Consider the following 15,261-nt stretch of genomic DNA (forward strand, 5'->3'; position numbering starts at 1 on the left):
AGCTCCTGAATGTAACAATTGGAGGTTACCACTTGCTACAGTGTAATAGTAGGCCCTATATGTTACTAGACAAAATACAAATAGCATATGTTATAATTATACTATTATAATAGTATGTTATTATACTATATATAATATACTACACCAGGGTGCAAATAGCATCCATCTATTTTTAATTAGACACTTTGAGAAAGTCCTTAAAGAAAAATGCATCCACCATGTTTATAAGCCTGAAATGAAACCAAGCTACATCACAAGATCCATTTGTCTTCTTATTTTCCCTCACATTCACACAATTCACCCCCAAAAAACCCTCAGTTACACACTCAGTTTCTAACCCCCTAAGCACACTCTGAACACCACTATAGATTTGGACCACATTTTCTTTTCTGAGAGAAGACTTGATTGTGAAAAAGAGAAAATGTATGTAAAAGAAACAATGTTATTAGCTGTGTTTCTGTTGGCCAGTTTATTGTAAGCTTTTATTGTTGAGAAACAATCAACAAGTCAAAAGGAGCAAAACAAGAAAAATTTAAGGTTAGCTAGTAATGGTTAATGAGGAACATATGCCCTACCTTCACTGGTAGCTGCATTCTTTGGAGCTTTGGTCGATGTCTGATCCGTACTTGAACTCAGGTCGGAGGAAATACTGGAACTACCTTTCCCTAAAATCACAAAGAATACCTCAGGACACATCAGGACACCCAGTGAAAAAACAAAACCAGAGAATCAATATATTAGCCTCAAAATGAGTAAATCAAAGAAAGCAAAATAAATAGATTAATACAAAGGGTCATGCAATCATCAAAACTAATCTTATAGTTTGCCATCCCTGTGTATATGGTGCTCACAATACACAAATCTCTCATACTTACATCTGTCAAGAATGGATGAATTTTAAAAAATTGGCTGTGTGATTATGTTTAAAAAAGATTTGTCAACAGAACACACAAAATCTTACAATAAATGCCAAACATTCTTTTTCTATCCACCACAAACTTCGACTAACAAACCAGATGCCTCTCACAGATACTCCCAGATGGCAGGGACAAGGAAGTACTCTTAACCAATCACACCACAGAAAAACAGTGCCCAAAGAAAACTTAAGCAACCCTGCTCAATCTGACCTGAACCGAGTGTGCACGTTAGAGACACTTGAGACTGCTGACACTTATTCATATTAAAAGGCTAAATATGAAATACAGTCAGGGTTGATATAATAACTACTAGAAAAATATGTCAAAACAGCCCATTAGCAATGGTGAAAATGATTGGACTACAACATGAGAACACTGCTTTACAATCACTGAAAAATTACAAATTCAAAATTAAGAATGACATATTAGTAAACATAAAAATCATGCATTGGTGTGAAATTTTCCTAAACACTTCTGTTGCAATGGCACTTCAGATCGTCAGGTCACATATGAGGCATGTTTACAGGCTCGATGAAAGAGCAAACATAAGCAGTGTTCACATAAGCCTGTATTTTACCATAAATGGTCGGACACAGGGAGCTTCCACATGCTGAGCAAAAAAATGTGTTTTGCTCTGTAAACAAACCTGTTTTCCACTAAATAGTCTAACGGTGATATCACTACAGGCAAAGTTTTTGAAATTATCACTGAAATCAGCGAGCCAGAGTGGAATTTGCTAAGACACTGACCTCGAATGGGACGTCTGATTACATCACAAGCATTGTTTATTGTTCATTGTCTCTGAAGAATGTGCTTTACTGCTGATGAGATTAATTGGCTAAACAAACATTACATAGGTTGAGTTCTACAATGCAAGTTACATAGATGTTCTACATTAGACCTAAACATTTTAGGCCTAAGACTTTTATGATTATGGTGAGAATATATATATATATATATATATATATATATATGCAAATGTTGGATTGAAAAAGAATATACCGCAGTTGTGCATTGCCTACTTTGTAGTTCCATTAGTGTTTTAAGAGAGAAGACTATATAGTGTCAAAATTACATAGAACCAACACAATAAGCATTTTAAGGGTTTGCATTTTTAGTTTATTTCTGTCATAAGTTACTCTAAATGAGGTCATTTGACTGGTTCCCTTTGGAAAGTTCACTTAGTTGAATCTAAAAGTTATAGTGGCACTGGAACAGATCAAGGACATCCTGATTCTATTGAGGAAGAAAATTTAAGATGGGAAAATACGTGATCACTTCATGTAGTTGCCAAATTAAACATGAACAAACAATTGTTTTAGTAGATCCATGGAAGATGCACTAAAAGCTTATGGTTTGTTTATTTGTCAAACAAATGCAGGGAAGAAAGACTGGTACTCTGTGAAATCACCTCTTAAGTCAAACAATTGAATAAACACTACTAAGTCCTTTACTGTATTTAAGGCACTGAAACACCACATTACATAGAAAAGTACACATTTTAAATGTGTTGGCTTGCTTTCAAACTGCAGTTTTGTTGTTTTTTATGTGGTGCATTTGAGTGCATCTTAGAAAGCTGACATCACTGTTTACCAAGATGAGCTGGGTAAAGAATACAGTATGCAATTAAATAAATCAAGTAGGATCCTATATGCAAACTCAGCAGTATACATAATTGATTAAATAGACAATCAGTAAACAAAATCAACCTTGTAAGGCCCTCAATGGCAAGAGATAACAGCATGTACTGCAATAGATGGTGATATGTGAAATATGTAAATATGCCACAGTTGCATTTGGAAAGTTCTTGGTTTTCTCACTGAATGCCAGTCTTAAGGGCAGGCCAAACCTTGACCATCCAGAGAAGGTCTAGTGTGTACTAGTACACCACAAGTCTCTCACACAGCCAAGAACTCACTCTGTGAAACTGAAGTCTCTTGCATGAGAGCTCATGGTTAATAGAATATGATCAGTGGCAACATTTAGCGTCCACTTTTTCAATGGGCAATCTCTGCACTGGCCATGAATCACTTTATACATAAATATATGTTGGGAAAAATGCAGAAATTCGCCCTTGAGCTAAGATGATAGTATGTGTTAGGCCTAGAATCCCAGTTTATTAAAGTGCATACACCCTCTATTGACAGTTACTTCAGTAAAACAAGTAAGTTTGCACTGTGCACTCTGATGTTGGCACACAGTTGTTTTTTATTAGCTCCAAACCCAAAACATTTAAGTTCATACAGCTACTTTCTTTTTTTCTTTTTTCTTTTTTGAACACAGTAACAAAACCAGAAGGTTAACAGAGAAGTATATCAGTCCTTACGTTTGTATTTAAATTCCAGACACAACCCTTATATTGTGTTCCAGTCAAAACTGACGATTAACATTTATTTTCTGAAAACTGTCGTTTATTTCATCCAGTTGGAATAATATTCCATGACTTTGTTCACACATGTCATCTGAACACAAAAATTGTTATTAGATCATTTTCATAAAATTGTATTGGTTTTATTTCACTTTGTTTCATCTGTGGTGTTCCCGGTCTGAAGTGACCGGCCATTGGAAATTAATTAATTAATTTTCTTTATTCATCACACATTTGCACATATACAGTGAAATTCTTCTTTTTCACATATCCCAGCTAGGCTGGGGTCAGAGTGCAGGGTCAGCCATGATACGGCACCCCTGGAGCAGATAGTGTCAAGGGCCTTGCTCAAGGGCCCAACAGTGGCATCTTGGCAGTGCTGGGGCTTGAACCCCCGACCTTCTGATCAGTAACCCAGAGCCTTAACCGCTGAGCTACCACTCAGATTAGATTAGACTACAAATTACAGAAATATTAAGTGTTCTGGAGCATCCCAGTCCTTTAGATGAGTACATATGTTGATGTGTGTTTGCACACACAAAGTCCTCGGACATGTGCGTGCACACAAACACACATCCACATCCACATGTGTGTTGAGCACCCTTTTGTGCATCATCTTTCCATGTACACACTTTGAGGAATATTTCAAGGATATTTCAAGATCTACTTATCATATGTTGTGTTTAGGCTTGTTTGAACTGGGATAGTCTGCTATAAGTTATGATATGTTATCGTCTATGCCATATGTATGTTTCAGGAATAAGGAAAAATGCAACAAAAAGATACTCCTGTTTATTATGTCTATGTGTTGTCAGTGGGACTTTCATACACTAATACTCACTGCAGTTTTGTCCTCTGAGTGCTCATTGCATTTAACTAATTGAGACCTTTCCAACGATATATAACACATGGCTATCTCAACTTTTCTACCAACTCTGAATATAATTGTTGTGATAAGAAAATTGCTAATTATGAGAACAGTTCTAATTTGTCAGCAAATTAAAAAGCATTATTTAACAATTGGTAGGATCAGCTTAATGCATTGTAAAGTCCAGATTCTAAGCTTTAAAATGACACCTATTTTGTTTAGATCAAACACGTGGTTAATAATTTATTACATAATTATTATTATTTAAAAAAAAAAAAAAAATCTGCAGGGATTGTATGGGATGAATATAGAATCAAGATTATTCACAAATGTGTAAACACTTATCCATCAATTTGATAAATGTCATACATGCATCTTACTATCCACTAAATTTCTCACGGTTTGGTTTGTATCGTGGTTTTAGGGTCACAGTTTTGGTACGGCTCAGTATTTGCCATGTTCAGAATTTTATTTATTTTTTTCTGCCAAATCCAAAGTAAGAATACTCTATTTGGTAACAAACACTTCAACAGGTTTTCCCTTAATAAAAATCATTGTTTTACAGTAACTAGGGCTGCCCCCGACCAAAGATTTTCCTAGTCGACTAGTAGGAGTTAATTTAAGCCTTAGTCGACTAGTTGCATGTTTATGATATTAATTTAATTACTTGAATATATTTTTTGTGGGGCATCAGAAAATGGTTTGAGTTCCAGGGCTGAGAAAGAATGTTATAAGTAACATTGCTAACACTGTTCTACATTACAGAGAAATAGTAAACTTTAATAATGAGAATTTAAAATATACATTTCACAAGCGCACACAAAGCGAGCCGCAGCGACACCGGCAAAAGCTGTAATGATCCTGAATGTGTCGGAAAAACCAGCAAGGAGACTGTCTGAACATTTTGTTAATTTATATAGAGAAATGCACATTAGGGTTGTGCCAACAGATGATGATCTCGGGGATTGATGATGGTCAGAGTGATCGCCAATAGCTGATGCCTTTGACAATGTTAAGACGATATTTGGCTCATATTATTATTATTGTTATTAGGCTATTATTATCAAATTAATATTACAAATAATTTGCCCGTAGACACACAGACACGTGCTTGAAGAAACACTTTATTATATTATTAAGAACAAATGACAGAAAAGCCATCTATGTGCATGTATGACGTGCTGATACGGAGGCGTGCAGTCTCATGGAACACGTGTACGTAAAAGGTTCTCACTCTTTCTTTGTTTCTGTCTTCTGATTTATTTATTTATTTTGCAAGAACAGTATGGTCTATGAGTGCTGCAAATGACCTCAGACATCTCAGCTCTGGAGGTGCTTTGAGTTCAGTTCACTTTATTTCCACAGAGCAGTTCATTGTGACCACAACTCTGCTGCCTATACATCTGATATTAAAACATAAAAAAATACAAAAACACATTCACCTCAAACCATGATTTATATTTCAGTGATTATTATCATCATTATAATTATTCTTTATATATTTATAATTGTTTTTATGTCTTCATTTGTGTAAGTAATTTTCCGCCATTATGATGTTAAGACGGATTCTTGCCTGACGGTAAATGGAAAGTATATATATATATATATATATTATTCTTTTATCACTTCATTATTTTAATTGCTTTTCTGTTTCGTTTGGAGTGCAATTTGAATTTAGAAATGTATTTTATTTAAGTTTTTCGTTTTTTAAATAAATTAATTTAATTTTCAATGCAAAATCACTAAATCAAGAATATTCACCATTCCCTCAGCCCAGGATTTGCCGATGTAATTGGATATTGCAATATATATATATATCTATATATATATATATATATATATATATATATCGTGAAGGAGGGAACAAAACTAATTTATTCAAACACACATATTTTCCTGGATAACGAAATACCCGACCGGTAGAGAATGCACAGATGAAGTAGGTTCTTTGCCAGAGAGATGTTGACAACTGTTGTAAAAACATCTTTCAAGAAGTTGAACAATGCACATTTTAATTGCACGTATTTTTTTCCAGTTTCATTTGAATTTTATTTAAAATAAATAAAAAATAAAGTTCTAAGTTTGAAATCAAGGTGTTTTGCTTTATTGTGTAAGTTTAACCCTAACCCTGCTTAATGAAAATTACCCCATAGTACCACCTAGTGTCCAACCGGCGGTAATACCGGCGTTCGTTGGTTTCCTGTGGAGTTTTTTCTACGACCAATCGACCAATCAAAACTTGGTCGACCAAGACTCTTCTAATCCACTAACGTTTGGTTGACTATCAGGGGGCAGCCCTAACAGTAACCATAGTTTAACTATGGTATTTGTAGTAAAAACCTAGTAACCACAAAACCAACATGTTTACTGTCATGTTTACAATATATAGTATAATCATGGTTACTATATGGAAACTACAGTATTACTGTTGTAAAACCATGGTTAATTGTATCAAAACCATGATTTCTGCAAAGAAAATCATGGTGTCAGCAGTCATGGTTACTACAATATTACAAGAGTAAAACCATGGTTAATTTTCATTAGAGTCTTTTAAAAACTTTTCTCCAATTACTAAATCAACATTTTAACTTCATATCTGCACTATTACGCTACATGTGCTACATAAAATGCATTTCAAACTCCACTGCACATATATTCAATATTCGGAAGCTGTACATCACTGTAGAAGGAACTTTGCTATTAAAATGGATATGAGGGATGTTGTAATACGACTTGAGTGTTTTAATCATACGCAGAAATCACACCTCTTCGTAAGTGGAGTAGGGAAACATATAGTTGGCAATGAACACCCCAATAGCTTTATTTATTGTTTTATGCCTGTCCGAATTAGCACTGAGTGCCTGCTTAAAAACGAAAGGGAGTGTATGCAGTTTTGGCTCATCTGCGGCTCTGTGTGCACTGAACGCTTTCTTTCCCCAGTGATTTTGGCATAATTACCAGCATACAGAACTCGCGTCGAGCGACGTCTGCAAACAGTACTTGTTTTGTTAAAGGTTTTTGACCATTGCTGTTGTAATTGACTGCAAAAAAAAAATGTGTCCAGACAGGAGACCTGAATAATGCAGGGGGCTTCTCTATCCGCGGCTCGTTTTCTCCACATGCCATTTTCAACTACACACAACACTTGCAGAACAGTGATGTCATCAAGTTGACCCACGTGAAACACAGGCGGAGCGTATCCATCTACAGATCGATTCAGGTGCATTAGCGGAGGTTGTAACTGTGCGTGTCTATTTGATGCTTTATTTTCTTCGCAAAACCTTGTGCTCCAGATGCGTCAATAAACTTGAAGTGAACCGCGGTGCCAATGCTTACCGAACCGTGGGTGGCGAACCGTACGGTTCGGTGTTTTACTGAGAACCGTTACACCCCTACTACCCACAAACAAATACCTTTTAACTTGTGTCTGTAAAATTCAGAATTAAATGAATGTGCAGTGATTTTTACAAATAGAGATATATTTGTGAATACAAATGTTCCCTTTTGTATAAATGTAACACAATTTGTGTGTCTAACCAAAGGAAGACGCCCCAAATTAAACACAAAATCACCTTGTGAAGCATTGAACGTGCATTTGTGGATTTACTGACATGCGTGCATTCATTGAAATGTTCTTGTGTCTATTCTGTTTAATTAATTTTGAGACTTTTGTTTCGCTGTTTTTACCATGGCCGACCCACACACAAACAACTACCAATGAATAAGTCCTAAATTCATCCATAAATGTGGGCACATCTACCCATCTATTTGGGAAAACTTCGCAAATGCATGTTATTAGCCTTAAACAAATGTCTTTTTACTTGTGTCTGTGAAATTTATTATGAAATTAATGTGAAGCTATTTGTACAAATAGAGACATATTTGTGAATATAAATGTTCCCTTTTGTACAAATAAATCACAGGTTGTGGATGCAATCAAATGAAGATGTTCCAAATGCATTTGTGGATCAAGTGACATGCGTACATTCAGGTTTGTCACAATTTTTCTCATGTATAACCAAGGACAATGTCCTGCCACATTGTAAAAGGCAAAAAAAAAAAAAAGCCCATTTTACAGTGTAAGTCCTGGTGACAATACGTTTGTGTGACATGTCAATAGCTTTCTAGTTAATATGATTCCAACACCTGGCCAACCAGGTCTTTGTTCCAGGTCAGCATTAGAGTCTGCTATTTTAATCTTAACTAAGTTTCTAGACTGAAATTCCTGTCTGTGCAATGAGAAATATCTGTTTGACAGAATAGACACAAAAACATTTTGTCAGTTGATCCACAAATGCACATTCAATGCTTCACAAAGCCATTTTGTGTTTAATTTGAAACATCTTCCTTTGGTTAGACACACAAATTGTGTTACATTTATACAAAAGGGAACATTTGTATTCACAAATCGCTGCACATTCATTTAATTTTGAATTTCACAGACACAATTTGAAAGATATTTGTTATCAAATTGATGGATACATGTTTATGCATTTGTGAATAATTTTGATACTATATTCATCCCATAGCATGCCCCTTACTAGCCTTGTATACGCTCAGTTCAATGAATCCTTCTATCAATAAAATATAGGCTATATCTCTTTACAATATGTTCACTAACAATCTTAGTGGGATGGTCATTTATAGCTGGATTTGCAGGAGCATGAGTAAAATAATAAAAATAATAAAAATTGTATATATATAAAGTAAAGTACGGAACAATTAATAACTTCACATGCATTTAATACTGTTTTAGGCATGTTTTAAGCTTGTTCTAAGTAAAGATGCCATTCTAATAGGCCTATGCAGAGCTAACTCTTCAAGCACCAGTGTATTCAGTTTCATCAATTCTTATTGTCCAAATTCAGTTCATGGAGACATGAGAGAAAGATGGATAATTTTATAATATGTACTGTATATGTGTTTAATATGTATAAAATACATTAGGGTCAAATGCCAGAAACAGCTTGTCTAATACTTTTCCTGTCCATGTTTAAAGGGCTAAAACCTCATGCTGATACAGAAAATGACAAGTATGGTTGATACAAAAGTTGCTGTATGGCTGCTGTAGTCCAGAAGAAATATAGTGACGTTGACACAATTATGGCTGCTGTACGGCGAGATTTAACAGTGGAAAAGCAGCATTGTAGTTGGCTCTGAGAGTTTGATTTTGGCACTCACCTTCACTCCCGCTCTGTTTCCCATTGTTCGCACCCATCCTGCGGAATGCATAATCTACCGTCTCCGCTCCGTAAAAGTATCCATATACTTAAACCACGTACAACTAAAGAAAAGATGTGAGGAAAATCCTCCAAAGACTCCTTTCACGGACAGTTCGATCCTCTCACACCTTTAATACATCAAGAAAAGTAGCAATAACGGTAAAAAAAAATAAAAAAATAAAAAAAACGGAGCAACTATTACGCAATCGCTTAAACTCAACCATAAACGACAGTTTAAAAACTGTAAGAGAGTTCAGATAAAAAGTTGCATATGGATTTTCTTTGGGTTAACACCTCTTCGTCTCTAGACAGCGCGTAGTCATCCAACGGAGAGACTGGAAACCAGATACTTGTTGCGTCAGGACCACGCATTTGCTCTTGCAGAATATGACTGTTCCCATGCATTGGCTGCCATAGTCTGCAGTGAGCGAGAGTGACTTTGACCTAATATCATCCCTCTTTCCAGTACAGCAAAGCATTTAAAGCCGCGGCGCTTCATAATACGTCATAGTAACACCATGGGAAATTAATAAGACATGCAATATCTAAGAATGTTAAATATGTTTAAGAAAAGTGGCAGTGCGCGTGATATACAGACTATGAACTATTGTATACAGTGCGACGTATTAAGTCTAGCTATATTTCTTAATTATAGCCAAATACAAAGTTTGTCACTCCGCGTGAAACAACAATAATTTGAAGGCTATTATAATGTACTGTGACTGTCTTTATTACCTCCAAGCCAGGTGGCGATATACATACTCACTGATACAATGACAGCGCTAACTTCTTCGACTTCGGGGTTGAAAAGTGTCGGCTAAAAACACAAGATACAGGAACCTGTAAATGCTGTAAGTATCTTGATAGTTTCCGAATTATTTCGCTTATATTTAGGCAAACGTTCAGTTGCTGTTGGTCTCTAATTCAAAGCAAACAGGAAGAAGAAGTGTGTCTGGCTTGTAGAAAACCTTGTGTGTAACCAAGCTAGCTGACATGTCCACGTATTTATAAGCCGGGTGTTTTCGGATCTAAACAGTTTACTAGATTGAACAGAGTTTGCTATACTCGTAAGAACTTTTAGAGTTATATCTTAGTGAATTTGTTATCCTATAGTGGACTAAAACCACGCCATGGCTAATTTATAAATTGTACTTGTACTTCTTTTGTGCTCATACTTTGCAAGTAGTAGTCTATATGTGATTTTATGCAGTTACTTCAAATGTTCTTGTTTTATGCTTTTACTTTGAGTGATATTTAAAAGGAATATTCTGGGTTTAATGCAAGTTAAGATCAATCGACAGCATTTGTGGCATTATTGATGACCACTAAAATGTATTTTCTTAAAAGAAGCAAAAATCTGGGTTACGGTGAGGCACCTACAATGGAAGTGAATGGGGCCAATCTGTAAACGTTAAAATACTCTCTGTTTCTAAAGTGTAGCCACAAGACATAAACAATATGTGATTTTTAGTGTAATAAAATCGTTTACTAACCGTTTCTATGTAAAGTTAAAGCCAGTTTTACAACTTCACTGCCATGACGATGTAATGTCAACAAACCCTAAAATGACTGTAAAAACAACGATTTAAACAACTTTACAGCTCAAATAATAGAGTTTTTTATAAAAATTATAAGCTTCACATTTCTGCCTTTAAACCCTCTAAAAATACTTAAGTTGTTCTGCGTTAATAGTCCAAGATCCGGGAAATTCCAGAAAACAAATTGAAGGCCCCTGTTGCTTGCTACTACATGGTATGAGATCTTGATTGTAGGCTAGATGATGTAAATATTTAACAATAATCTATAACGTATAAATATAGTATGTAGTAGTAGTAATGCAGTATGCAATCACATGCTACAACTTGTAAATGTTGTCTCGCAGCTCTATGGTTCTTTCTTTCTCATTCTGTAGGAATAATGTTCAACAGCAATGGCCACTTACTCCACGCTGCAGGACAGAATCAGAGTAGCCAAGGAGCTGCTTGAGCAAGTGGACAAGATTTGTAGTCGGCAAGGCCGTGAGGTTGAGGGACGTGCTAAATTGTGCAGTAAGCTCCGGGCTGAGCTCAAGTTCCTGCAAAAGGTGGAGGCTGGCAAGGTCGTGATCAAGGAGTCTCACCTGCAAAGCACCAACCTTACTCACCTGAGGGCCATCGTTGAATCAGCTGAAAATCTAGAGAATGTGGTGAGTGTCCTGCATGTGTTTGCTTATGAAGGACCTGATGGGCAGAAGCAGACATTGGTGGTTGATGTGGTGGCAAATGGCGGACACACATGGGTGAAGGCTATTGGGCGCAAGGCTGAGGCGTTACACAATATCTGGCAAGGCCGTGGCCAGTATGGGGATAAAAGTGTGATCCAGCAAGCAGAAGATTTCCTTGAAGCCAGTCAGCAGCAGCCTGTGCAGTACAGCAATCCTCATATTATATTTGCTTTCTACAATGGTGTGTCCAGCCCTATGGCTGACAAGCTTAAAGAAATGGGTATATCTGTAAGAGGTGACATAGTTGCTGTTAATACAATGATTGAAGGTGGAGAGGAGGAAGAGGAGGATGAAAGTGAAGACAAACATGGTTTGGAGGAAGAAAATCATGAGCTAGAGAATGAAGTTGTGGAGGTAGAAGAGGAGGAGGATGATGATGACAACGATAGTGATGAGACAGACCTCATGCACACTCGAGTTGATAGGGACACCATTGTGGCCAGCCTTGCCTTCCCCACTGAGGTGAAGGTAGATGTTTGCAACAGAGTTAACCTTGACATCACTACACTGATCACTTATGTGTCCTCCCTCAGCCATGGAAACTGTCACTTCAAATTTAAAGAGGTGGTGTTGACTGAGCAAGCTGCACAGGAACGGCAAGAGAAAGTCCTACCCAAGCTGGAGGAGTTCATGAAGGGAAAAGAGCTGTTTGCTTGTCATTCTGCCGTTGAGGACTTCCGCGTCATCCTGGATACTTTAGGTGGCCCAGGAGAAAAAGCCAGAGCTGAGGAACTGCTAGTCAGGATTAAGGTGGTTCCAGACCAGCCCTCTGAGCGCACCAAACGCTTGGTTACTAGCTCAAAGGTGAACCGTAGATCACTGATGATCTTTGGGACAGGAGACACATTGCGGGCTGTCACTATAACTGCAAATAGCGGTTTTATTCGTGCTGCTGCTAACCAGGGTGTGCGCTACAGTGTGTTCATCCACCAACCCCGTGCACTCACCGAGGGAAAAGAGTGGAGAGCAACTCCGATATGAGAGAAATATGACTGAAGAGCTGTAAAAGTTATAAAGAGCCATTAAGGGAGGGAACTGTATAAGAAATGGACAGGGTTGTTAATTTCATGCTTAAAGCCAGACACTTATGAGAGGCAGTACTGTATAGTTGCAAATAAATTGCACAGCTGGTCGCAGAGTCAAACACAGCAATGTTTTTGTGACTCTTTACATAAACACCGTAAGCTCAGTGCCTCGATTGCTGAACTTCAATGCAAAGCCAGCACAGATGTCAAATTAAAGAAATGTATCACCATATAAAAAATATAGTGTCAAAAACAGCGTTTAAACAAGCAAATAGCCTATTTTCTTTTCAAAGCCTTCGGCTACCTGCTTCAGTTTTGTTTTTTTAAGTTTCTTTTCCAAAACCATCAGTTTAGCTGATTGATGTTTTCAGTTAATCTTGATTCTCACATCCATTTTTGTTAAAGAGTACAAAATAAATGAATATAAGCAAAAATAAAAATCCTTCAAATGTTATCACATCAAGATTATCTCTGTGTTATTCATCAATTTGTCTTTGAAGCCTGGTGTATCCCTCTTTGAACATAAGCTGTTTGTAAATTTCAGTTAAATATGTGACACTGCATCTGCCCTAATACACACACACACACATACAGGGTGACTGGGGCTAGATATTTTTTACTCCATTGAAGAGTTTCTTTTTGAAGGTCAATTTCTGTATAGCCACAAGCCTTGATGTCTTGGATAAAAATAAAAAAACAAAAACATTTTCAGTTCCATTAACCAGTGGCAACGTTTTCGTGCGAACATTGCCTAAAATTTGGCTTTTCAGCTAAAATTAAAAAGTAAAATATTTATGAACCAAAAAACAATTAAAAAAATATCAAAACATTGTGTTGGCCAACAAATGTTGTTGTTGATAAAATTGTATACATTCATGACATATAAAACACGTGACAACCAGTCCTGAATTGACTTTCACTGAAATTTGTTTTTTTTAAAAATGCACATTGTCCAATTTACTAAATCATATCATTTGTGATCTACACAACAAAATTGTTTCTCTTCTAAACTTGTTTTCTTTCCTTAATGTAATTCTCTAAAATATGCACTTTACTAGATTTCAGTATGTAGGCTGAATGTAAACCAGTCATGTACAGTTGAAATCAGAAGTTTACATACACCTTAGCTAAATACATTTAAACTCAGTTTTTCACAAGTCCTGAAATTTAAACGTAGAAAACATTCCTTGTCTTAGGTCAGTTAGGATCACTATTTTAAGAATGTGAAATGTCAGGATAATAGTAGAGAGAATTGTTTATTTCAGCATTTATATCTTTTATCACATTCCCATTGGATCAGAAGTTTACATACACTTTGTTAGTATTTGGTAGCATTGCCTTTAAACTGTTTAACTTGGGTCAAACGTTTTGGGTCGTCTTCCACAAGCTTCTCACAATAAGTTGCTGGAATTTTGGCCCATTCCTCCAGACAGAACTGGTGTAACTGAGTCAGGTTTGTAGACCACCTTGCTCACACATGCTTTTTCAGTTCTGCCCACAAATTTTCTATCAGACTGAGGTCAGGGATTTGTGATGGCCACTCCAATACCTTGACTTTGTTGTTCTTAAGCCATTTTGCCACAACTTTGGAGCTTTGTATGCTTGTGGTCATTGTCCATTTGGAAGACCCATTTGCGACCGAGCTTTAACTTCATGGCTGATGTCTTAAGATGTTGCTTCAGTATATCCACATAATTTTCCTTCCTCATGATGCCATCTATTTTGTGAAGTGCACCAGTCCCTCCTGCAGCAAAGCACCCCCACAACATGATGCTGCCACCCTCATGCTTCACGGTTGGGATGGTGTACTTCGGCTTGCAAGCCTCACCCTTTTTCCTTCAAACATAAGTTTGGTCATTATGGCCAAACAGTTCAACTTTTGTTTCATCAGACCAGAGGACATTTCTCCAAAAAGTATGATCTTTGTCCCCATGTGCACTTGCAAACTGTAGTCTGGCTTTTTTATGGTGGTTTTGGAGCATTTGCTTCTTCCTTGCTGAGCAGCCTTTCAGGTTATGTCGATATAGTACTCGTTCACTGTGGATATAAATACTTGTCTACCTGTTTCCTCCAGCATCCTTAGGTCCTTTGCTGTTGTTTTGGGATTGATTTGCACTTTTTGCACTAAACTACGTTCATCTCTAGGAGAAAGAATGCATCTCCTTCCTGAGCGGTATGATGGCTGTGTGGTCTAATGGTGTTTACAGTGCATCCGGAGAGTATTCATAGCGCTTCACTTTTTCCACATTTTGTTATGTTACAGCCTTATTCCAAAATGGATTAAATTCATTATTTTCCTCAAAATTCTACAAACAATACCCCATAATGACAACGTGAAAGAAGTTTGTTTGAAATCTTTGCAAATTTATTAAAAATAAAAACAAAAGAAATCACATGTACATAAGTATTCACAGCCTTTGCTCAATACTTTGTTGAAGCAACTTTGGCACCAATTACAGCCTCAAGTGTTTTTTAGTATGATGCTATAAGCTTGGCACACCTATTTTTGGGCAGTTTCTCCCATTCTTCTTTGCAGGACCTCTCAAGCTCCATCAGGTTGGATGGGGAGCGTCGGTGCACAGCCATTTTCAGATCTCT

At 36.7% G+C, this 15,261-nt stretch overlaps 2 protein-coding genes across 4 annotated transcripts in view; one reads left to right on the forward strand and one right to left on the reverse strand.

The window, feature by feature from the left end:
• Nucleotides 1–9,983, reverse strand: part of LOC127442569 (F-box/LRR-repeat protein 7) — a 53,290-nt gene extending 43,307 nt beyond the window's left edge. The window contains exons 1-2 of one of the 2 annotated variants that reach the window (XM_051700700.1): nucleotides 9,335–9,983; nucleotides 576–665 (exon numbers count right to left, since the gene is read on the reverse strand). In XM_051700700.1, coding sequence (XP_051556660.1) covers nucleotides 576–665; nucleotides 9,335–9,371 — 127 coding nt within the window. In that variant the 5' untranslated portion in view covers nucleotides 9,372–9,983. Of the gene's footprint in view, nucleotides 1–575; nucleotides 666–875; nucleotides 986–9,334 lie in introns of those variants that run through there. The other variant, XM_051700701.1, reaches the window with a different exon arrangement.
• Nucleotides 9,984–10,117: 134 nt separating this feature from the next.
• On the forward strand, nucleotides 10,118–13,117 carry c6h7orf25 (chromosome 6 C7orf25 homolog). 2 transcript variants are annotated; one of them, XM_051700703.1, is made up of 2 exons: nucleotides 10,118–10,226; nucleotides 11,288–13,117. In XM_051700703.1, exon 2 carries the CDS (start codon nucleotides 11,306–11,308, stop codon nucleotides 12,617–12,619), a length of 1,314 nt encoding a protein of 437 aa, XP_051556663.1. In that variant the 5' UTR covers nucleotides 10,118–10,226; nucleotides 11,288–11,305; the 3' UTR covers nucleotides 12,620–13,117. The 2 variants fall into 2 exon arrangements, with proteins under 2 accessions (XP_051556663.1, XP_051556664.1); XM_051700704.1 differs by having other exon boundaries at nucleotides 10,203–10,226; nucleotides 11,258–13,117.
• Nucleotides 13,118–15,261: the final 2,144 nt, after the last annotated feature.

This window comes from Myxocyprinus asiaticus, chromosome 6, assembly GCF_019703515.2.
Source record: "Myxocyprinus asiaticus isolate MX2 ecotype Aquarium Trade chromosome 6, UBuf_Myxa_2, whole genome shotgun sequence".
In the NCBI taxonomy this organism is placed as follows: Eukaryota; Metazoa; Chordata; class Actinopteri; order Cypriniformes; family Catostomidae; genus Myxocyprinus; species Myxocyprinus asiaticus.

Excerpts from the sequence above, each read along its gene's own strand:
- c6h7orf25 (XM_051700703.1), top strand. The coding sequence starts at position 11,306 with ATGGCCACTTACTCCACGCTGCAGGACAGAATCAGAGTAGCCAAGGAG.